General features: G+C 51.5%; 1 protein-coding gene across 2 annotated transcripts in view; it reads right to left on the reverse strand.

Annotated features, from left to right (window-relative positions):
* Positions 1–24398, reverse strand: part of CDK8 (cyclin dependent kinase 8) — a 42712-nt gene that overhangs the window by 5095 nt on the left and 13219 nt on the right. For both annotated transcript variants that reach the window (XM_004715403.2, XM_004715402.2), the window contains exons 5-9: positions 12155–12212; positions 10210–10341; positions 4113–4256; positions 1892–1961; positions 1161–1233 (exon numbers count right to left, since the gene is read on the reverse strand). In XM_004715403.2, coding sequence (XP_004715460.1) covers positions 1161–1233; positions 1892–1961; positions 4113–4256; positions 10210–10341; positions 12155–12212 — 477 coding nt within the window. The remainder of the gene's footprint in view (positions 1–1160; positions 1234–1891; positions 1962–4112; positions 4257–10209; positions 10342–12154; positions 12213–24398) is intronic.

Consider the following 24398-nt stretch of genomic DNA (forward strand, 5'->3'; position numbering starts at 1 on the left):
TCTTTCCCCCAAACAAGGATCCAGGTCTGTGCAACACGGTCACCCCCACTTGGGCCGTTTTACTGCTCGCCTTCTCCCGGCCCGCGGCTGTCTCACTGGGAATCAGTGCTCCTTCCTGAGCCCCGCCCACACTGCCTCACCCAGCTGGGACGGGGGAAGCCTGGCATGTATTCCCTGTGCACACTCGACTGCGGCGTGGTAACAGCCGTGGGCTGGCTCCCAAGCTGTGTGGCTATTTGGGTTAAACCTCATGGCCACGTGGGCTGTATTTTGGGGTCGCAACATGTGTGTGGGAAGTACTGCTCTGGTTAAAGTTGTCGTGCCCATGAGAAAACGCAGTGGCTTTTGATTAAGACAGGGTCCACTGAAGTATTTTCTTCTGATGTGTGGTCTGTCCCCAGGTTAGGAAGAGAACCCGCTCCTGCGTCTCACAGCACCTGGACGACAGCGGGGACATGGGCGGCGGCTCCGTTGAGCTTCCCTCCCTGGGAGGAAAAGCCGCAGGTACGGCAGGTGAACGGACTGTTGCGTGTGCTTGGTGGTTTCACTGAGGGCAGGTTTACAGAAACAGACCGAAGGTTCTGAGCAGAGACAGCATAGGCTACCTCTGAGGGTGAGTGGCCGTCCTTGGTGCCAGCAACAGTCCAGACCCACCTCTCTGGCCAAGGCCCCCCCCCACTTTAACTTTCCCCGCTCCGAGGACCAAGACCAAAGGCCCAAAAGGGTAAACACTTGGGTCAACTCTTTTTCCGTCATTGGCCATGGCAGACCCAGTTCAAATCAGTCCCAGACCCTGCTTAAAGGGCAAAAGCTGGGCCTTCTACTCGCATGAAGAGTTAGTGTGGGAAACCCACAGGAGCGGGCAGTTGTTCCCAGTCCTGCAGGGTGGCTGTGAGTATCTGCATGGACCGACGGCGGCAAGCCCAAGTCTGTGTGTTGTTTTGCAAATAACTGACGGGAACCGGGTCATTTACGAAGCGCTCTCCACACGTGACGGAGGAAGGCAGCTAGAGCTGGTGAGTAGCCCCACCCGGGTCGCCACGCTGCCCAGGACGTGGCTCTGAGGGCACGGAGCAGCCGCTACTCTGGCCCCCAGAGTCCCGGTGCTGGTGGACTCGGGCGCAGAGGCACTCTCTGGAGTGCTGTGGTGGAACGCTCACCAAGTGGAATGCTTTGCTGTCTGGCTTCACTTTGTGTTTCTCCATGTACTTGATAAGGCTGCAGTTGGTGTACCTGAAAGAGAAACCCCATGAGACGTCGCCATTAGGTTCCAGGTTAACGTTACACTGGCTGAAGCCCTCCCAAGCAGAATTGTTGTGGTCACAATTGACATAAATGTGCACTGAGAACGGCCAGCAACATTCTTTCGTCTTTCACCAAGTGACCCCTAAGCCCTCAGCTTGAAGGCGGAAACTGATTACACGCAGGAGACTTTCAGGAAAAGCATCTACTGCACAGTAAGGTTGTTTCCATGGTGTATCAGCATGGAGTCAGTTTACAACAATGGCCTTGCTTCACAGAGAAGGGCCAAAGCTTACCCCGGCCTTACCAGCAGTCAGAGTTCTAAGGCCATTTGCTCCCGTTGCCCCTTCCCCGGGCCCATGCGCCCTTCGTAAAGAAGCCAAACCTCTGTTCTGCCCAACTAACTTGCTAACGATTACTGCACCACGGAGGTGACCACAATGAGCACCTTGTCCTCTCTCTCACTGCTTACGGGACACGGAGGCCGGCTGGCCTTCTAGCAGGCAGTGCGAGGGCACGGGGCTGGCCACAGGCGATGCTAAGCAGACAGGCCAGCTGACTGGCTGGAGAAGGCTGGTCTGCAGCATTCTGCTCGGACCTCAGGAAAGCCAAACGGACATGATAACGATCCACTTTCTTCCAAACTTACGTATTTCTTCTGAAATCTTTCATTAATGTTGAATGTTCGGGCATCTTTTTTATATCTTCCCAATCTTTATCTGTGAAATACAGCGATAAGTGTTGATGTTGTCTGGGTTCTTGCTCTCATTCTGCTCACAGTGGTCACCTCCCTCTCCATTGCACGTTCTAGTCTTAAAAATCCCTGTGGACCCCCGCCCTTAATAAATGCTCAGCTGCCCTACATCTCCAACCCTGCACCCCACACCCACCAGAAACCCTGGAGGGCTTTGCAGTGTTGCTCTCGGCCTTTTTACAGTCAGCGGTCTACTGTGGACACCTTCTATTTCTAAGATGCCTCGCTTTCTGGAGCTAGAGGGGAAAGGTTACAAATAAATGCTGGAAGTATTTCCAAAGCCAGCCTTTCCCATAGAATGTCTTGGATGCTCAGCAAGCCATCTGCTCCTGTCCCTTCTTCGCACAGCTGGTGACATAGTAGTCAGAGTAAGTGGTCACATGGTCTGAAGCAGAGCAGTGTGGGTCATCCATAACCAGGACAGTCCCATGTCAGGGGCCGCCTTGGTTTGCTTTAAGAACACGGTCAAGACCGCCCCAGCTCCCGGGGAGGGGAGTACGGAGGCCGCAAGGAAGCTGAGTGGCCTGAGGGCCCTTATCAGCAAGGCCTTTTCTCTGTCGGGGTCGTCGCTGCCCCGAGGAGAGTTTGACTGGCCTGCGGACGGCTCATCAGCACCTCCTAGAGCAGCGGTGCTCAACCTGGGGGTCACCACCCCTTTGGGGGGTCGAACGACCCTTTCACAGGGGTCGCCCGATTCATAACATTAGCAAAATGACAGTTGTGAAGTAGCAATGAAAGTAATGTTTCGGTTTGGGGGGTCACCGCCACATGAGGAACTGTCTGAAAGGGTCGTGGCACGAGGAAGGTAGAGAACCGCTGCCCTAGAGGCTGGGCTTTCTCATGGGAGCCACTCGGCCTGTGGTGCTCTGGCAGGCGGCCCCTCGGAGCTGGTAAGCAGCTTGCAGAAGTATGCTTCCCACGGAACTCCCTGGTCAACACACTCACTAGGTGCTCACACACAACCCTCCCCGAGGCTTTCCGGGCTCCCTCGCCAGCTCCAAGAGCTGACCCTGTCCTCGTCCAGGACAGGCTTCCTCGGGAAACGCTGACCTCGGCCTTGGCAACCACTGCATGCCCGGTGACTGCTGGACCCGCAGGTGCCTGTAGTCCCTGGCCCCTTCCTTTGGTGATCCCCAGTCATTAGCCTCGGCTCTGACGCCTGTGCTTGGTGGTCAAGAGTCCTCACACACGGGGCCACCCAACCACTGACACCCGACTGAAGCATGGTCTCCTACCGTGCACTCCCACCCCCGCTCCCTCCCACCTGGCCTCGCTCCTGTCTTAGGGCTTTAGAAGCACAGGCACTCAGCAGGGGAACAGACTCCTCAGACAGGGCAGGGTCAGCTCCGTCAGTCCCGTCCACCTAGCCTGGGGCTCGAAGCATCTTCAGGGGCTGCGTGATTGATCCCCATCCCTAGAGAGCACAAGCCTGTGTTGGCTCGCCCTCCTCACCCTGACAGGGGTGTGGAATGAGACTCTGTGGGGATTTCCCCTGAAAGAACACCCAGCGGAGAGGCTGTTCACAGCAGCAGGCACCTGATTGGCCAGCACGGCTGAGATGGGCGAAGCCCTCATCATCCTGCCCCCGGCCCGGTTTGACTGTGTGAGGGCAGCTAGGTCTGGGATATCGTGCGGGGCCCTGATGAAGGGGCAGCCACTGCAGCTCCATCGGCCTGCTGCACTGAACAGCTACTGTCCTCAGGGGCAGGGCTGGTCAAGATGTGATGCCCTCTGGCCTGAGCAGAAAGCGGGGGCTGTGGCTCGCGGAGGTGCCTACTCCTGAGCCTGAGCTAGTCTTTCTGCAGGCAGAGCCCCACAAATAATATTGATGAAAAATAGAGAAACAAGAAGAGGAAAAGCAATTTCTAAACATATACACGGCAAATATTTTATCATTTCAGACGGTAAGCAACCAAAGGGAAAAAGAAAAAAAAACCACAAAATAAGGCAAAAAAAAAAATCGGGACCCCCGGGTGTCTTGCTGCTAACGCACGAACCCCACAGACTGGGTGCTTCCCGTGACCCTCTGCCCAGCCGTCAGCAGGAAGAGCTGGCCGCCAAGTTCCAACAACAGCGACTTAGAAACAAAACAGAAACGAGCAAAGGGAGTGAGTACCTGCAGGGAATCCCATTACATTGAATATCCTGTCCAGCTGGTCATGGTGATAGGGGTTACTAGTTTTGATGTCCTCTTGCCGACAGTGAAATATTGGCTCTGACGTTAGCAGTTCTGCAAATATACACCCTATAGCCCAAATATCTTCAAAATAAAAAAATAAAAGAAATAAAGAAAAAAAAAGAAAAGAAAAAAGGGGGGAGGGAAAAAGGAAAAAGAAAGGAGGAAAATAAAGTGGTTCTTTCCAAAAGAAAGTGCATTTTTCAAATAATTTTGGCGGGGAGTGTTTTTCCCTTACTTTCTTCCTCTTCTGTTTTCATACTAGGGCTCACCACCACCATACAGTCATGACACCAGTTACCATGGGAGCCGTCATTCAGAAATACATGCCACCTCCCACCCCCAGGGCCCTCCCTTCATTCCTTCTTCTCCCCGAACCTCCTCCCCCCGCCCGGGGCTTGCTCCCTTCTGCGTCCACGTCAAACTGATGAGCTGGGGTTTCCAATGCCCACGTGACCACATGGCTCTGAACCCTGGGACCCCAACCAGAACAGGAGCAAAGAAACATGCTAATTCAAGCCACCTTGGCCACGTGCCGTGCCTGCCATAACCAATCAGTGTACACGTGGGGGTGCTGTTCTCTGCTCAGTGGGACCGCTGAGTCCAGGTCCGTCCACGTTGGCACTGCGTAGGACAGTCTGGCCTGACGGCACGTGTCTCAAGAGCAACACTGGCCCTCCCTATCAGGTGTGTCAGTTTAAGTGAGCAATAAAAAGTGTGGTGGAGTTATACTGTTTTTCCACAAGGTGCAGATGGCTACCAATTCAGAGGGATTCTTTACATTCCATTCACCTGGGGATACAGACGTCCTCTCGGCCCTGTGAAAAGTTCTGCCCCATCCGCACTGTCAGCAGAGGAAAGACCAACTGTCAGTGTAGCAGGAAGCCCACCATTTCTGCCCCTGACTCGACAAAGTTACGGGCCCCAGACAAAGGGCAGGAAGGTGGGTTTAATTAATAAGTGGTTCCTGGCAGATTTAACCAAGACTCATGGAAAGGATGCGTGGCTAAAGGGGGACACATCACAAAGAAAATGAGGGAAAACCGAATCACTAAACTGCTGGGAATTCCTCAACTCTGAAAGTGGAGCACATGGGTCTCACACAATGCAGGATTACATAAGGCAACGTGGGAGTCATCAGTCTGGCTACAGATGACCCTCTGGTTACTGGCAGCAAACATTTTTTTCAAAAAGCACGATGTATGTCTCCACTGGCCCAAATCTCACCAACACCCAGACGGAAGAGTCTGCTCAAGAAATAAGTGTGGCTTCACTAGGCTTTCCGTGCAGCTACCTGCGGGAGAAACCGACCCTCTGATCATCGGAACGAAACTAAGCAGCTCACGGCTGACAGGCCGTTGTGCAGGCTTAAGACTCTGTCACAACTCGCTCTGGCTAGCTCTGCAAGCTCCTTGCACCCCCTCGGCCAACCCCACAGCAAGAAAGCCCAGCACCTGGGAAAGGGGTTGGAAAGACCATGAAACGTCCCACAAGCTTCTGGCAGTCCCTCGTATATGAAAGATTCAAGGAGACCCTTGAGGAGTTCTTAAAGGTGTGCTGCTTTCAAGATTAACTTCTAGTCAAGAAAGTGGGAAAGAATGGTGTGAGAACGAGGTTGCTTGTGCCAGCGTGGCACCTGTAGGGTGTGGGTGGAGTTTAGCCTGATGGCCTCATTTAGAGGTGCCACTGAGATGAACGGCTCCCAGGAGGTGGATCGCTCTCTCGCTCTCCCTCCACCTTCCTGCTGGTGAGCCTCACTGAGACCCACAAGGGTCCTGCGATGCTTCCACTGCCACTGGATCCACAAGACTTGGCACCCACCAGACTGTGATCTTCCTGCATTCTGCATCAGTGCGAGAGGCTGCGTGGGTCTGAAGAGGGAATTGTGGTCTAGAATCGGACTTATAGATTTGACGTGGACTGATCTGGGGTGTTTTCCTCTTACACATGAGTGTCTCTGGATGTGTTTCGCTAGTCAATCCAGCCGAACACAAACGGGTTTATGTTATTAAGCCTTGCCACCTCTCACCCCAGTACCCTCTTTATTTCTCCTACTGAGACTCACTTCCATCCATCCTTCCTTTCTTCATAATCTTGATCCACGCATTTATCATGAACTTTGAGTTGGCTTGAACAGTCAAACTTTCCAATTCTGTTTAAGTCGCCCCATCACTCTTCATCAGAATCGATGTCTTCTGGAAGTGTCTCTCCCTCCCTGCTCACCTACTTGCCTAACTTGTGCTGGAAAGACTGAATTTACAACACGGCATAAATCTCATCCACCACCCATGTCTCCATGCCACGCAACCACTGAACTAACTGGAGAAGTAGAGGACAGCTGGTGCTATGGGCCCACAGGAAGTCTGGTGTAGCAGTGGGTCAAGCATTGAGCTACTAGCCATGGGTCAGTGGTGCAGAAACCTTGGGCTGTTCTGCTCGGTCCTACAGAGTCGCTAAGGATCAGTACGACCTGGTTGGCAGTGGGCTTGGTCCTGGGGGTAGGGGGGCACATAGGTGTGTGAACAGAAAGGGCACCAATGGTGACTTCCTAGACTGAGAAAAGGGGCGCCTGGGCCATTGCTCCTTTCCTAGTCCACTGGATGCCAGCTGTTAAGCACGTGGGTGCTCAGATCCTGGAGGGCAACCCCTGGCCAGACAGGCCACCAGCCCCACTAAAGGCAGCCAGACAACAAATCTCTGGCCCTGGAGCCCGTGGGGGCAGTGGGTCAAGCGCTGGCATGACAAGCGGCAGGCTGGAACCTGCCCCGCAGGTTTTCGGTGACTGACTTTCTCTCCTGCCCTGTGGGCCACTCTGGGTTAGGAGGAGTTGATTGATGGTAGTGGGCTGGGGAGCTGGAGAAGGTTCTGGTGAACAACAGGTCCTACCCATCACAATGGTCACGTGAAACACAGGCGTCCTGGGAAGAGAGGAGCTAGGGAAGTTGGTGCACGTGCCCCTGCGCCGTAGGCGGCTGGAATCCCTCTCAGCCACCTTTCAGGCTCAGGTGCCTGGGCAGCAGCAGCTAGAGGAGGTGCTCGCTCACCTGGGGAGTCTGGGGAGTCTCAGGGCAGAAAATGCCGCTTCCAGATACCCACTTCCCCGTCATCCAGCTGATGCCGACTCACGGTAGAACTGCCCTGTGGGGTTCTGAGACTGTAACTCTTCACAGGAGCAGACAGCCTCGTCTTTCTCCCTTGGAGCAGCTAGGGGTTTCAAACAGCTGCCCTTGTGGTGAGCAGCTGCCAAGGTGCAGCTTTAGGGAGAGGAGTTCTGGGAGAGGATGTACTTGGACTCGGGCCGTGGGTGGAAGGCAGGGTGTAAGAATTTCCGGAAGATGGAAGGCAGGCCAAGGTGCCTGAGAGGGCCCGGCCCACAGCGGGAGGCAGATGTGTCTTGTGTAAGGTGACCAGATTTTAACACTGGTAAAGCGGACACCACTGATAAAACTCATATCCTGGTGAAATAGCCACATGGCAGCCGAAAACCGTATGCCCTAGCTTGTTGTGCATTCTTTCCAAAAATCGGGACTGTCCCGCCAAAAGCAGGACGTATGGTCACCTTAGTCTTGTAGCTCGCTGGGAAGAAACATCTGCTGCTCCTCCCCGCCGGCCATTTCCCGGCATGGCCAGGTATATCCAAGGGCAAATTCAGGGAGGGCTCTTCCTCAGAGACTTCGTCCCCTGAGAACTACACAGCTGCACCCAGCTGGGCATTCTGGCACTTAGGGCCCAGGAGTGGTCTGTGTGCAGAGCCCCGAGTAGGCTGCCCACAGTAACCTCCCTCCCAAACATCAAGAGCCCAACAGTTCCTGTACCCCCAGTCTGGGGAAAAGTGAGAGCCGGCCAGACAAACAAGAAGGCTGACTATAAAGAAGACCCAGCTAACTGGTTAGGCACCCACTGCCGGCGGGCCAGCCCCAACTCCTGGGGAGCCTGCGGGACACAGCAGAGCTTCCATGCATGGGTTGTCGTGGGAGCACCGTGTTCTTGAGACTAAACCAGACCACAACAGAAAGAGTGGTCCAGAAGGATCTGGCCTGGGAGGCCAGCACTGGATGTTTCCACAGACGCAATGTCAGCCTCACACCAAATACGCCACGCACAGAGAGAACAGCGTGGCCAGCCTGGCAGCCTGACTCCGAGCGATGAAGCATCTTGTCCGTCTCAGGAGAGGGACCAACGGCAGTGAGTGAGCCTGCCAGGAAACGAGAGTAAGATTGGAGAGAGAGGAAGAAAATGGGCCCACAGGTCAGAGACTGGGGGAAGCCCTTGGTCACCTTCAGGCCTGGAACTGAACTCACCCCATGGGTCCAACACAGACAGGTCTATGAGGGGAACAACAGACCAGGGAGTCTGCACACCTGGAAACTGTCAACCACGGAGACCACGCAGGTACACCTGCTCAAGGGCAAGGTTGGGTTAGGACAGGAGGAGGAAGAGGGGACTGAAGAGAAGGCGATGAGACAAAAGGTGTGCAGATTCTTGACTAGTGAACTGGCCTGCTCTGTAAATCTTACCCCAATATTCTCTCTCCTCTCTCTCTCACACACACATACACGAAACATCTGCCTCTTCAGCCACACCAATGCTAGCAGACAACGGAATATCATGGAACAGCTGCCCGAAAACTGTTTTGTGCCTGGACATTCCAAACTAGGCAACTGAATTTCAGTTCAGTTCAAACAAATTTCAGAAACATGGAGATGGGAGAGTGGGCTTCAAGGGTAGCTTTCCTTTCCTATGTCCCAATATGTTCTGGCAAACTAAGCGATGGGCTCATGAGGCCCAACAGCAGCAGATACGACACACAGGAATGGAGAGAGGAGCGGAGAGCAGCGAGGGGGGCTTGGGGCTGGCCAAGCAGAGAGACTGGAAGTCGCCATGCGGAGTAACCGAGGAGAGATGAGAGCTCCGCACACAGACATAGTGAAAGGAAGGAGATGGAAGGGTGGCGAGAGCCTTTCCCAAAAGATGATGGGCAGCATGAAGACGTCAGCCTGCAGCAGCCATGCCCTGGACGGCGTGCAGCACACGCCGGCGGGCGAGTGCACCACGTGTGCCTGCCTGCGCACAGAAACCCAGGCCGGACGCTCCAGTTAATGACAACGCTGACCTAGCACCTGAGAGGCTGTGCACAGGGGCTTCAAACAGCTCGAGGAAAAAGGAGCCCAAAGATCATGGAAGCTTCCCACGATCGCTTTAAAGCCCGTCTATTGACAGCACGCTTTCTTAATTCTTGACAATAAGGAGATATCAAAACTTTCAAAGTCAATGAAGAGTTCCTAAACTCCTGGTTTTTGGTATTTTTCCTTATCTTTAGGAGTAGAAACATTTTGTTGAAAGTTGAATAATTTCAAATGCTACCAATTTTATTTCTTTTTGCTGTAAAGTTAAATTTAAAACTTCATTTTAAGAGAAAAATACTCATTAAAAATGGTCTTGTTGACGTCATCTATTTTCTCTGTAGAAAGAGGGAGGTGGGAATGGGGAAGCCCTGCTGGAGTAGTGGCTACTCAATGAGCGGCCACTGTCAACAGCTCCCCCCCCAGTCCCTCCTCTGGAAGGAGGTGAGGCAGTCAGCTGTCAGCTCCTGGAAAGAATCTAAAGTCGTGGAGACCCACAGGGCAGCTCCCCTCTCTCCCACAGGGTCACTGAGTCAGAACTGACTGCAACACACGGACCTGGAAGGTGCCCTGGTGGCACCGTGGATGAAGTGTTGGCTGGGTGTGAACACACCAGCGATCTGTGGGAAAAGATGAGGCTGTCTGCTTCCATGACGATTTCGAGCCTCAGAAACCGGGTGAGGCCAGTTCTTCTCTGTCCATCCTGTCACTATGCGTCCGAATGGACACAGCAGCAGTCTAGTTTGTTGAGTGTTTGAACGATCAGGATGGTATTCTCAAGCTGCGACATGGGGTTAGTTTTTTTCACGAACTTTCTAAATTTCCTGTACGACTCAATTTGAAGACCTATCAACACACACAGCATTGCGGCACATCCTTTCGGCAACCGCTGGGGGAGCTGTCGCTGTACTCACCAATAGCTTTGGTGTAATGCCGTGCTCCCAGCAGGAGCTCGGGGGCTCTGTACCAGAATGTGACGACCACGGGGTCCAAATCTGCTAAAGGCTTCAGAGGTGAATTAAATAGGCGGGCAAAGCCCATATCGGCTGCGAAATGAAAGGAGGCACGTTAAGTAACTGAGTTTTCACACGTCACCCGGCCGTCTACGCCCCCTCTGTAACCCCTCTGTACCATGTAGGGCGGTGCTGACCTCTAAGTTAAACAGAGGGCCTCGCTCACCAAAGGCCCCACTGGACAACCAGCCTGTGTGCTGCTCTTCCGACCAGGTGGTCCCTGAGCAGCCCTGCTTCCCTCCCCAGGCCCGCCACCTGCAGGTGAACAGGGTGGGGAAGCCACATGCCTGACCTTTGGACTGGCCACTGCCCTGAGACCTGGGGCAGTTTATCTGTGACTTTCATTTCTTTGCATCCTGGAGCCTACAGAGCCAGACCACCACCTCCCCACTTAGTTGAGGTGAATTTCAGAAATCTGATTTTAGAGAATTTGTCTTCTGAACCAGGAGACTTTGGAGGCCATCTACTGTTTTTGCATGGGCAGACAGGGTCAGAAGTAGCTGCGGAATTGGAGCAAGGTCACAAACTTCCGCTGGGGGCTGGAGCTGGAGCTGGGTGGACGCCAGGCTCCCACCAAGCGGGGGTGTGACAGGGAAGACTGTCAATCACTCCCCGTCCCAAGAGCACCAGCCCAGGGTTAGGACGCTTACTCAGCCTCTGCCAAAAAACGCTGACCAAGGAACCACTACTAACCAAACGTTTCCAGACTCACCGGTCTCTGGATAAATTTACATTGTAACATAGTCAACCTCAACTATGGAGGTATCAAACAAACCAGAAACCAGCCCACAAAACCACAGATATTGGGTGAAGAGTTAAAACGGTGAGTCAGAGTCCAGAACACTGGTTTGGAGAGAAGCATTCCGGCTAGTGTCTCCTCAGCCTGCCGCCATCGGCATCTTGCACAGAAGCTTCTAAATGGGAGCATTTTCTTGTAGAAAACGTCCCAGTGTGGTCACTGCTGCATGACATGCCATCTTCGATTTTGCCTACTTTGAGCTTCTACTTGAACTTGGTGGCACCACAGGGACCACTGCAGGGAGACCTTGGCAGTGTCTCGAAGGCTCCCACAGCTCAAAAATGAGTAGGGTTTATATGATAAAATAAAAATTCCAGCATCTAACTAGAAGTGGGATTTGGGGGCTTAAAAAGGGACGCTCAGGAAGGGCTGGTGCGCTGTACATGCACAGCAGCGGGCACCTCGTGTTCAAATTCAGTCTGGCTCCCAGAAACCACAGTCAAACTGTCACCACCCCCCACCCCACCCCCAGCTCTGCTGCCTCTTCACGTGTGTGGCAATTTAGTCACCCGTGTCTTCAGCCCACACACCAAACCAACTAGATGCAGGAGAGACAGCCGCCATGGGAATGATGGAGGGCAGGTTAGAAACGGCCCAGACTCTGAGACCAGGGGGAGGGAGAGCTCTGCTTTGAGAGCGGCCCGCACACAAGGCCTGTTCCTGGGGGGCTCTCCTGAGTGAAGGCCACCCCAGGAGTGAGGGCTTGGGATCTGGACAGGCCAGTGCAGCTCCCTGTGCAGGCCCAAGGTGGGTGGCATGCAAATCGGGACACTGTGCGCCTGGGAGACTGATTAGCGGGGAGGCAGAAAGCACGGCCGCCACGCTGGCTCTCACGGAGGTAGAGGTTCCTGAGAAACTTGGGACGTCTCTTGTCGTCAGGCCACTCGGGGCTATTCTCCATTTCATGCAAACCCTTAGAAATGGCTTTCCTCGAGCAGACCTGTATGCACGTGTACAGGCAAGGACTGCAATAGGTGGAAGGAAGACAGCTGCTTGCAGATGTTTTAGACCAGGGCTATGCCATTACTTATCAAAGATATAACATACCAATTTTTACTCTTCCTCGCTCGGGACCTTCACCCATAACTAAAATATTAGCAGGTTTCTGTGGAAACAAAATCATGTGTTTTTTTCAGTACACAACAGTGATTTCTCTTAAATAGACAACATGCCCATATAGTATAAGCCTACTTTACACACACACACACACACACACACACACACACACACACACACAGACTTTATGTTTCCAAAATAAAACAGGGACTGGAAACCACCAAAGCCCTCCATTCATAAATAGGCTAAGCACTTTACTCATGAATATGCAACGCAGCAGTCCAGGCCCCTGTGGGCCTGGGCCTGGCCGCCCCCCATGCGGGCAGGAGCAGCGGGCAGCGCTGCACGGTGAGTCCCGATAATGCCGCCAACTGTGACGTCAAGGAAACAAGGGCCTTCTCTTCAGAGAGGAGGTCACAGGAAGCAGCCACCATATGTCATTTTTGGAAGGAAAACCAAAAGAGACCAGGGCGGCAACTTTATAGACAGAAACCACAGAACAACTTGTGGCTGCTTCTGCAAGCAAGCCAGCAAACCGAGCAGTAAAGTCCCCTCTCCAACCCCCACAACACGAACAGCTCTGACGTTTGTTTTCATTGTCGTTGTCCTCACATAAAAAGGGAGTTAAAATGTCAGGTGAGATTTTACTAAGTTGGTATTGCAAAAACTTTAAAACTGTCTAACGTCTGAAGCTGTTCTGGGGGTCTACCAGGAGTCCTATGGCGCTGTGGGTTAGGCACAGGGCTGCTAGTCCCAGGGGAAAGATAAGGCTGCTGGCGTCGGTGGTATCTGCTGAACTGACGTCGAGGAGCCCCTAAGACAAGGGAGGATGAAGTGAATTTAAGTTTACTTTGGGCAAACTCAGGATCCGTCAGCAGAGGGTCCAACCACTGGGCTGCTAGCCCCCAGGGACCGACAGTTGGCAGTCGGGATGCGCCAGCAAGAGGAAGGAGCGACCAGTTCGCTTCCTTCCGAGCCCTGGAAGCCCCATGGGGAGGCTTGGCCCCCTCCAGGGGCACCACCAGTGGGACTCAGCTGGAAGGCAGATGGTACAGTCAGGGAGAGGGAATGGTTTTAAAGTGTTGCTTTACAATGTGGTGGAGAAAGCTGATGGTGCCTGGCTACCAAAAGATACAGAGTCCCGGGTCCTATAGGCTTGAAGATAAACAAGCGGCCATCTAATTGAGAAACAACAAAGCCCACATAGAAGAAGCACACCAGTCTGTGCGATCACAAAGCACCGAAGGGATCAGGTATCAGGTATCAAAGACCAAAAAAATCATATCACTGTGAAGTGAGGGGGAATGTGGAGTGGGGACCCAGGGCCCATCTGTAGGCGTGGACATCCCCTTGCCGAAGGGCCGTGGGGAGGAGATAAGCTAGTCAGAGTGCAGTGTAGCAATGATGAAACATACAATTTTCCTCTAGTTCTTGAATGCTTCCTCCCCACCCACTATCATGATCCCAATTCTACCTTATGAATCCGGCTGGACCGGAGGATGTACACTGGTACAGGTGGGAACTGGAAACACAGGGAATCCAGGACAGATGAACCCCTCAGGACCAGTGGTGAGAGTGGCGATACTGGGAGGGTGGAGGGAAGGATTACAAGGATCTACGTATAACCTCTTCCACGGACAGTGGAGAAGTGGGTGAAGGGAGACGCTGGACGGTGTAAGATATGACAAAATAAATAATTTATAAATTATCAAGGGTTCATGGGGGAGGGTAGAGCGGGGAGGGAGGGGGAAAATGAGAAACTGATACCCAGGGCTCAAGTAGAAAGCAAATGTTTTGAGAAGGATGAAGGAAACAAATGTACAAAAGTACATCCACACACAACAGATGTATGTGTGGATTGTGATGAGTTGTACAAGCCCCCAATAAAATGATTTAATTTTTTTTTTTTTTAAAGGGAAAAAAAGTGCTGCTTCAATGACACTAGTGGATGATGCAGGGCAGTGTTTTGTCCAGTGGTGCTAAGGGTCACGATGGGTCAGAACCACCTGGAAGGCAGCTAGCAACAGTAACAAACAAAGGGTCTCTCCATTGGCCCCAGGGCATCCACCCCCCTTCCCACGCCTCTTCTGAGAGTGGGACATGCACACGTCGAGAAGCAGGGGTGGGGTGGGGGGTGTCAGAAAACGAGGAGAGGTCCTGTTGGAGCACTCAACACCAAGTTGAGGTAACCTATCACGGTCTCCACGAAAACGGGTTGTCTACATGGATTTAGGTTCTCTATGAGAATGCTCTAAAATAGAATCCCATTCTGTTGTTGAGAGTACACACAACAAAGCACACACCAGACTCAGTCATCTCGATATGGAGCATTCAGTAAAGACAACAATCGAATGACACGATGCCCTTGCCTCCGCTCCTGGGCTGGTCCTCCAGTAACAAAAAACCACTTCCTTCTCAAAGTCCTCTCACGGCATGTTGCGCATGTCGCTTTGACCCCACACACTACCACTGAGTGGATGCCGACTAGTGGCAGCCCTATGGCACAGGTGTCACACTGCCGGCCTACGGGGAGCAGTACAACAGGCACCCGCGACACTGGGCCCCTTCACTGTGCTCCAGGCAATCCCACTAACCTACTGCTCCATGCAAGACTTCAAGGGATGCTTTTGGCTTGAGGTTTGAAGACCATCTCAGGGCAACACTTTGTGGAGTTTGTCCAATCTTTACAGCTCCAGTTATTCTGGAGTCAAATACGGTCCCGCATCCCCTCCGCTACCTTTGGATCAAGATTTTAGAACGGAAACGTTCAGAACTGGCCGCCAGGCACTGTTCCTCTGGTTCTCCCGGCAGAGAGGCAGCTGTTACTGAGGCATTAGCCACGCCTTTCATAACCCTGACTGTTCGCCTCGCTCTGTGGACCCCCGTAACTAGAAGCCAACGGCGAAGCCTTGGATGGCTACTGGCACACTGTAAGACACCAATCCAGGAGGGGGAGAAGCACGAAGCTTGTATTAGGCTAAGTAAGTGGGGTCTTCCATGAAACCAAGACCCTTTCCTACAGGACCACTATGGATTGGAATTATCTCAACAGCAATGAGTTTGCATTTAACCACGAGGATGGTGAACAACCTGAGACTTTGTATATGCTAACAGCCAGAAACACTTCAAAAGAACATCAAGAACTTTGCTGGGAACTCTTTAAGTGTTACTGATGCATTTCCTGCTGCACTCTGTATCTGTTACCATGGTGATGTGAAGTCCAATATGATTCCAAAGCATGATAAAGGTACGTACATGCAACTCCAAGTGCAGTGCACTCACAAGAGCTGCAAGAGGCTTGGTTAGCAGGTGCCCCAGGTGTTCCACCTGTGATGGGGACCCCAAAGTCTTAGCGCTTTTCAAGCGCTCTTTACGAGAGCAAAGATCTAAGCGTCCAGGGGCTCTCTGCCAGGCCCTGGTCTCACAGGCTCTGCTGGGGTTTGCACGTTTTACCGTACACTGAGCACAGAGGTACCCTTTGGTCTGCTGCCACGAATTGTGAAACCCACTAGCCACAGGCCAGCGTGGGGCTGTGGTGTCCTTCTCGTCATGTCTCCCAGAGAAGCGCCAGTGTTTGTGAAGACTTTGTGCCAGGGGCTCTCCCCTTTCTTTTCGGCTACTGGCCCCCGGGACACAGACTTGGTGAACAGCAGGGCCGGTGCACAGCGCACAGGCTGGGGAGGCGGAGGGAGTCAGAGGGAGGCGGGCCATCTCAGCCCACAGCTCAGGGACATGAATGGGGCTGACCTGTCCAGGTCACTGCAGGAACTTCACTCTGGGGTGAGACGGGGTATTCTGATGCTCACCACTGTACTCTGAGTCAGTAGGAAGAGTGCATCACGATGGATCTCACTTGGGAAACAAACAGCCAGGGTGCAAGCAGAAATAAAATGTTTTGAAAATGATGATGGCAGCATGTGTTCGATACAATTGATTATGGATTGTTGTAAGAGCTTTAAGAGCCCCAAGGTCTGCCCAGACACTGCCCACAGAGCCTGATAGTAGCCTTCTGGACACACAACGGCTCTGCATCAGCTTGGCCATGTCATTATAGTGCTCACTCCAAGTGCCTGTTCTGATTAAAATGGGACTCCAAAACATTCATGGAAAACACCATTCTCTTTAATTCCATTTTTCCACCAACTTTCTCCTCCTATTTGGATGTGGTTATTTCCTAATAATATCTACTATCTCATTTATGTAATATTTCCACCAACTTCCCCCCTACTTTATTATGATAATAGCATCTTCTCTATCAGACTCAGTAACATTGTAACAATAGTTAACTTTCTTCTGATTTTAAATATCCTAGGTACTGCTCAGACAAGCGAAGCACACTCACTGCTGTGAAGTCATTTCTACAGCAAGCCCATTGCTGAGCAGTGAGCCCTCGTGTCTTTGCAGCGAGAAGAGGACGCTTGGAGTGGACGTCCAGCTGTCGCTGGCACAGGTGCGTTAGTGGGTCAGGCCCTGGTGGGGAGGAGCTTCAGTGGGGCAGGCCCTGGTGAGGAGGAGTTACCGTGGCTGACTTTATGGAGTGATCATTTGGCTGCCCTGTCAGTTGCCATGTTGCTATGAGACCACACAGAGACAAGGGACAAGCAGGGAAGATGAGCTGGGAGTCTTCCCAGGAATGCAGGTGGCCTGGATTGCAAAGGCAAGGAAAAGCCACGCCAGGAGACAGTGAGATCACACGCTGGCATCCAGAATGCACCCCCAGACGGAGCACAGTCCTGAATCCTGGACGAACTGACTCCCCGGTCCTTGGAGATCAGGCCAAGAGAACACCAGACTCCATTCTGCCTCCCCATCCCTTCGATGGGTGGATTCTTCTCCCATCAGCCCCTTGTCCCTAACCTGCAGTTCACTCTTGTTCAGGAAAGGCTGGGCCCAGGCACGCTCTGTGCTGGGGTCTGGGCACAACGCCCTCAGTGCACAGCCAGTGTCAGCTATTCTGGGGAGCGAAGGAACGCAGTGAGCAGGATGGGGAGGGGTCCTGCCCCTAGGGGACCAGATGACCAGCACTCACTTGTCACTGTCAGGGGTGGGTTGCAGTAACCTCACTGCATGGTCCTGTCACATCCTCACGATCACTGCTCTGTTGGAGACCACTGTCGCAACCACTCACTCACGACTCCACACTGAACCCCAAGTGCCAATCCAAGTGTAATCTTGACCAATCTACACATCACGCAGGCCTGGTGGAGCCCAGATCCATCCAAACCTCAGGCTCAATCCAGCAAGGACTTAGCGTTTCCCTCCTTCAGCCTGAGGGGAGGAAATGATAACCTTAATGAAGAGCCCCCTTGTGTATCTGCCCTCTGGGGCTTCTCCTAATTTCTCTTGTTAGTCTTCAGTGCTCCCTACCACCTGTCTGCTGTTCGCTTTCATGCTGAGATTCCTGTCCACCTGCTCTTCACCATGAAGGCCCATCCAGGTGGCCCTGGGCTGTACTGGCTGGTGTCACCCAAGGGGAAACCAGAGATCAGCCAGCGGCAGGTAAGAACCAGAGGACGTGCAAAGATGACCGCTGTGTGACAACAAGATGCCCCACCCTGAAACCCCCCACAGGAGACATCCGTTCTTGCCCAGGGTGGCCAAGCACTCCCCACACTCAAGACACCGGAACAGGAAGTACTATAGAGTAGGCTCCCACCACGGTAACTCAGAACATGCACAACAGAATGCCGGGGCCTGCCAAGAACTCACCTTCAAAGACACCTTCCCAGTCTGCTGGCACCGAGGATGTTACACAGCTGAAGGGGAGCACTGGTGAGGGCTGGGGATTTAGGTCTGTCCCACCCGATCCTCCAAGCTATGGAAGGGCTGGCGTCGCTGAAAGCTGCCAGGTCAGTGAGAGTGCACCAGCTGTGGAGACGTGGCTGAGGGGGGCCGGGGACCAAACACAGGCCCCAGTCCCTCTCAGTGCACAAACTCACTGCAAAGGCACCAAGCTTGTCTGTGAGGTTGAACCACAGGCCAGAGCCCACCACCAGCTGGTGTCCCCATGGCCTGCAGCCGCAACACGGGCAGCGGGGTGACTGAGAACACAGCGCTGGGAAGGGATGAGCCTCTTGTCCTGGGGGAGAAGGCCACAATGGACTGACTCATTTCTTTTTTAATTGTTAAGGATTCAAAACAGTTGCTGCTTTAAGACCTGGAACTATTGATAGGCTTTTCCTTTTTTGTCATTGGCTTTCTTTTTTGTTGTGGTTATTTTGTTTTTGTTTTTTGTTGGTTTTGTCTTCCTTTGGCTTTGCCTGCTTTTTGTGATTAATGTCTCTGCATGTCTCTCTAAACAATTCGGAGACAAAAACAATGGGGCCCAAGGTTCTGGGGGGACACAGGAGAAAGGGAAGGAAGGTGGGAGAAAGGAAGGGGGGGGGGTTGTCAACCAACCCAGGGGCAAGGGAATAAGTGAACTAAAATCAATTGAGAGAAGGGCGTGGGATGCCTAGTGGGGCTTAATCGAGGGCAATGTAACAACGAGGAATTACAAACCCAAATAAAGGCTGAACATGATGGTAGGACAAGAGGCATGTAAAAGGAAATAGAGGAAAGAACCAGGAGGCAAAGAACATATATAGAGATCTAAATACAGGCATGTACACATGTAAATATATTTATATACAAAATAGGGAAATAGATTTACGGACTCATATCTACATGTTAAGAATTAAGGTAGCAGATGGACATTGGGCTTCGACTCAAGTACTCCCTCAACACAAGAACACTTTGTTCTAACAATCCGGCATTCTATGATGCTCAGCTTCCCAACACAAGATCGCTTAAGACAAAATGGGTGCATAAGCAAACATGGTGAAGAAAGCTGATGGTGCCCAGCTATCAAAAGATATAGTGTCTGGGGTCTTAAAGGCTTGAAGATGAACAATAGCCACCTAGCTTAGAAGCAACCAAGCCCACGTGGAAGAAGCCCACCAGCCTGTGTGATCATGAGGTGTCGATAGGATCAGGTATCAGGCATCTTAGACCCAGAACAAAATCATACCAATGTGAATTGGGGGGGGAGGGGGGAATGAGGAGTGGGGGGGGGGGGGGGGGGGGGGGGGAGGAGGTGCGCGGGGGCGGGGAGTGGAGTGGAGACCCAAAATCTATCTGCAGACAATTGGACATCCCCAGAGCCCGCAACACAGGGGATCCAGGACAGATAAACCTCTTAGGGCCAACAATGAGAATAGAGATACCAGGAGGATAAGGGGAGGTGGGGGAAGAAAGGGGAAATCGATCACAAGGACCAACACATAACCCCCTCCCAGGGGAACCAACAACAGAAAAGTGGGTGAAGGGTGTCAGAGGACAATGTAAGATATGAAGATAATAATCTACAAGGGCTTAAGTGGAGAGGAAGTGTTTTGAGAATGACGAGGGCAATGAATGTACAAATGTGCTTTACACAATTGATGTATACATGGATTGTGATAAGAATTGTATGAGCCCGTAATAAAACGATTTTTAAAAAAGAAACAAAGAAAATAATAATCTATAACTTATCAAGGGTTCATGAGGGAGGGTGGGGGAGGGAGGGGGGAAATGAGCTGAAATCAAGGGTTCAAGGAGAAAGAAAATGCTTTGATAATAATGATGGCAACATAGGTACAAATGTGCCTGATACAATGGATGAATGTATGGATTGTGTTAAGAGATGTAAGAGCCCCCAATAAAAGTATTTTTTTAAGTTGCTGGTTCAATAAGTAATTGTATTTTCAAAATAAAAAAAACAGCCCTTAGAATACTTACAAAGATCTACACGCGATCTTGAACTTCTGTGTTGGCCTGAATTTGAAAATGGCTATGTGCTGTGCTTATTCTATAGACAGACATTTCTTGATGGCTTCTTATACACCCCAGAGAGAAGATCACCAAACTGAAAAGACTAATCAAAGATTTATGTGGCTGTGGATACTAATGACTTAGCCAGTCTAGGTAATTCCAGTTGAGATCAGAGAAAACTTTAATATATTCTATCCTTAACGGTTAAATTACTTTGGCAAATCTTCAGATATCTGGAAAATAATCTAACACCAATGTCTGACTCTATTATTAGAAAGTTATACAGGAATAAAAATCCTTTAGTGTCTTACCACAAAATAGACAACTTTAAAATTCTCGTTGGGCAAACCAATTCCTGGTGCACTGACTGGACGATGTGTCCATGAAAGTCTAGTGGCCGACGGAAAACACGGGTTCACCAACCCCTGGAGAAGAGCGCCATGTTTGGTGAACGAGGAGGAGCAAGAGGCAGGTCCCTGACAGGAAGGACGGACACAGTGGCCCAGGACTGCGTGCTGTTCCGTTCAGTCACACACGGTCCGTGAATCGGCAGCATGAACACCACCTCCGCCCTAGACAAGCAGTCTTCTCAACTACAGCAGACCAGGCGTCGTGCTAGTAGTTTTGGGAACACATGGCTTGTGTAGTGAAAAGGAGAGCCAAACTCAAACTACACTCACTGCCAGTGCATCAACTTCAACCCATAGCGGCCCTCTAGGGCAGGGCACACCTGCCCCTTTGGGTTTCGGAAGCCCTAAGGGAGCACAGTCTCCTCTCCTACGGAGCAGCGGTGGGTGTGAACCTCAGACCTTGCATTAGCTGCCGAACGCCTGACGCAGTGTACCAACAGGGCTTCTGATAAAAGGAGAACAGTTATGTCAAAAATGTTGAAAAGATAAATCTGACTCAAAACACACACAATGTTCAACCTCTAATCAAAGAAACCATTTTTCTTTTCTTTTGTTTTCAAATTATTTTATTGGGGGCTCATCCAACTCTTATCACAATCCATACATATATCAATTGTATAAAGCACACTTGTACTTGTTCGTTACCCTCATCATTCTCAAAACATTTGCTTACCACGTAAGCCCCTGGCATCAGCTCATTTTCCCCCTCCCTCGTGAACCCGATAATTTATAAATTATTATTTTGTCATATCTTACACTTTCTGACGTCTCCCTTCACCCACTTTTATGTTGTCTGTCCAACCCAGGGAGGAGGTTATACATAGATCCTTGTAATCAGTTACCCCTCTCTACCCCACCCTCCCTCCACCCTGCTGGTATCACCACTCTCACCACTGGTCCTGAAGGGATCATCCATCTCGCATTACCTGTGTTTCTAGTTCCTAGCTGTACCAGTGTATCTCCTCTGGTCTAGCCAGATTTGTAATATAGAATTGGGATCATGATAGTGGGTGGGGAGGAAGCATTTAGGAACTAGAGGAAAGTTGTATGTTTCATTGTTGGTACACTGCACCCTGACTGGCTCGTCTCTTCCCCGTGGCCCTTCCATAAGGGGATGTCGAGTGCCTACAGATGGGCTTTGGGTCTCCCATCTGCACTCCCCCTCATTCACAATTATGATTTTTTGTTCTTTGATGCCTGCTACCACATCCCTTCAACACCTCGTTATCACACAGGCTGGTGTGCTTCTTCCATATGGGCTTTGTTGCTTCTGAGCTAGATGGCCACTTGTTTACCTTCAAGCCTTTAAGATCCCAGACGCTATATCTTTTGATAGCCAGGCACCCTGAGCTTTCTTCACATTTGCTTATGCACCCATTTGTCTTCAGTGAAGAAACCATTTTTCAAAGCCCCTGAGCGAACTATTCCGAAGCACCATTTTTGGCTGGTGAGAAATCTGAGTGGAAAGTCGGGCTCTGAGCTGGCATCGTGTCTGAGGAGTCATTTGGGAGCGCAGGGATGGGGAGCAGGCAAGGCAATCACATGCAAAAAAAGAAGAGATGTCCACTATGCCCATCTAAGCACGTCAGGTCCTCAGGTTAAGTGGAAGCACTGGCCGTTTAGTTGAACACACTATAGAAGCAGCATCCTGTTCGCAGTTAACTGAAATGCCTGCAAGGCCCGGGGAGGTCAGCCCCGCGCAGCAGCCTGGGACTACTGTCTACTATCACGTCCAGGTGTTACGAATGGGGTCTTATGTTTTCACTAGCTCCCCAATTTAAGAATACGAAGAGTCCCAAGGTAAACCCCAAGAGAAAGTAAATCTCTTCTAAGAATTATGTAGGAAATCATGATTAAGACATTTTCCCTCCTGTAAGTCTGTTTTAAAAACATGCTTGGTATTTTCCCTACACTCATTTCAAGGATTAAGCACCAGACTGCCAATGGGAAGGTAATGGTTCAAACCCAAGAGCCCCTTGGTGGGTGACAAATGAGGCTGTCTGCTTCTATAGGTATAGTCTCAGGAACTGGACGAGGCAGCTCTACTGTGTCCTCTAGGGGCACTGAGAACCGCTTCGACCTGAGGGCAATAGGTTATTCGTGCTCTGAGCATTAGTGGAAGAGGCCAAGGTTCAGGGTGGGCCTCAGCAGCGTGAGCAGGACCTTGGCCTGTCCTGGACCCGCCTTCCATAACAAACAAGAGCCCTGGAAATCCTATGGGGGAGTTCTACCCTCTCCTATAGGGTCATAAGGAGGAAGTCAGTGTGTGCATGGGGGAGTGAGTGCATCAATGAGTGGGTGGGTGGGTGAATGAGGGGGTCAAGTGAACAGGCGGGTGGTAAGCAGTGAATAGGTTGGTTAATGAGTGAACGAGTGGTAGTGAGGGAGTGAAGGAGGGGTGAGTGGACTTGTTGACTGGGTGGTTGATGAGTGACTGAGGGAGAGAGTGTGGGTGAATGAAAGGGTGCGTGAGTGAGCGGGTGAAAGGAGGGTAAGCAGAGGCACCGATGAGCGAGAACAGAGGCCCAGAGGCAGGCCCAGGACCTCGTGGCTCTCAGGACAGGAGCTGTCACAGTCTCCTTCCGGAAAGAGCTCGCTGGTGCCTCTTTTTAGGCAGAAAAAAGCACAGCTTCCTTTTTGCATTTAACAACATCCATTCTTTGCAGACATAAAATAAAAATACCCAAGCCACACTGAATATTATGTTTTCGCTTTCACAAAAGATTATACAATTTTCCTTAGCCGACTGAGAAAGGCTCTACACAAGTGGAAAGTGCCTGCCATCCACCACCCATGCATAAGCCCTCCTTAGAAGCATGTGTTCCGCCAAGAGCTGCTGCTGTGCTGAGGCTTTATTACCCTTTCCAGGACATTTACAGAGACGTGCAAGTCACAGCTTAGAATTTGGGGTGAAGTATTCTGAAAACCTGACTATCTCTTCTCTCCCTTTTATGCTCTCTTTTCCGATCAGAGCAAGTAACAGCCTGGTGTAGTGCCTTTCCTGCGGTTTGCCATCAGGGAGGGGGTTGGGGGGGTGAGCAAGCAGGTGGACAGTGGGTTGCCATCAAGGCCATCCTGTAGGACAGCACGGAGCTGCACAAGGAAGCTGTCATCTTCACAGGAGCAGAGCCACGCCTGGTCTCCTGCGGAGGGAGTGAGGGGCTCGAACCACCGACCTGCTGGTGAGCAGCCAAATGTATTAACCACTGTGCCGGCAGGACCCCTTCCTTTACAACAAAATGACGGTGCTCACATGGAAACACGCAGCTGAAACGAGCCAGGCAGGGCCGAGCCACTGCTCTTAACCCCCGGATGCCTTCGGCCTTCTCCATTCTTCCATGAAAATAGTACAGATACTTAAGTATTTACTTCAATACAGACTTAGTCAAATCCGACGGAAACAGTTCAAAGAAGCTCACTATTAATAACAGTTGTTCATGTGGGGTCTACAGTCACCTGCCAATATGACCAAATCCTAAGCAGGAAGTTTCCAAACACCTTTGAGAGTGAACATCACTGTCGTACCGCTGACCGTCCGCGTGTTATCAGAGTTGCAAAGTCTACTGCCAACCTGCTGGGGGGAAGGTGGGCACTTTGTTCTTACTTTGGCATGGAAGCCCCCTTGGGGAGTGATGAGCTGTGGACGGGAAGCCCCACACTGGGGCAGAGGCCATCGCTCTGAGGAAACAATGGCCAAGTAAGTCCTTGTACCTGCAACAACAGAGAGGAGGGCTCACTGCTCAGGGGGAGCTCTAAGCAGTCCTGAACAGGGCATCTGGGCAACTGCTGCGTGAACCAGCAGGAACCAGCAGAGGCTGGAGTAACCTGTCAAGCAGCCAGATTTATCTTTCTCCTGGGGAGCGGCTGGGAGGCATGAACTGCTGATCAAAAGTACTTTGAACCAATGGGCCGCCTGGGCTCCTCACGTGTTAACTACAAGTTTGTCTTTTAAATCAGTGAATAAACATCTAGCAAATGAATACAAACTACTTCACCAAGAGAGAGCTCAGCTTTATCTTGGCACAGGGGAGTCC

Source organism: Echinops telfairi, unplaced genomic scaffold (assembly GCF_000313985.2).
Source record: "Echinops telfairi isolate 266 unplaced genomic scaffold, ASM31398v2 ScPeMD7_2565;HRSCAF=3150, whole genome shotgun sequence".
NCBI classification, from domain to species: domain Eukaryota; kingdom Metazoa; phylum Chordata; class Mammalia; order Afrosoricida; family Tenrecidae; genus Echinops; species Echinops telfairi.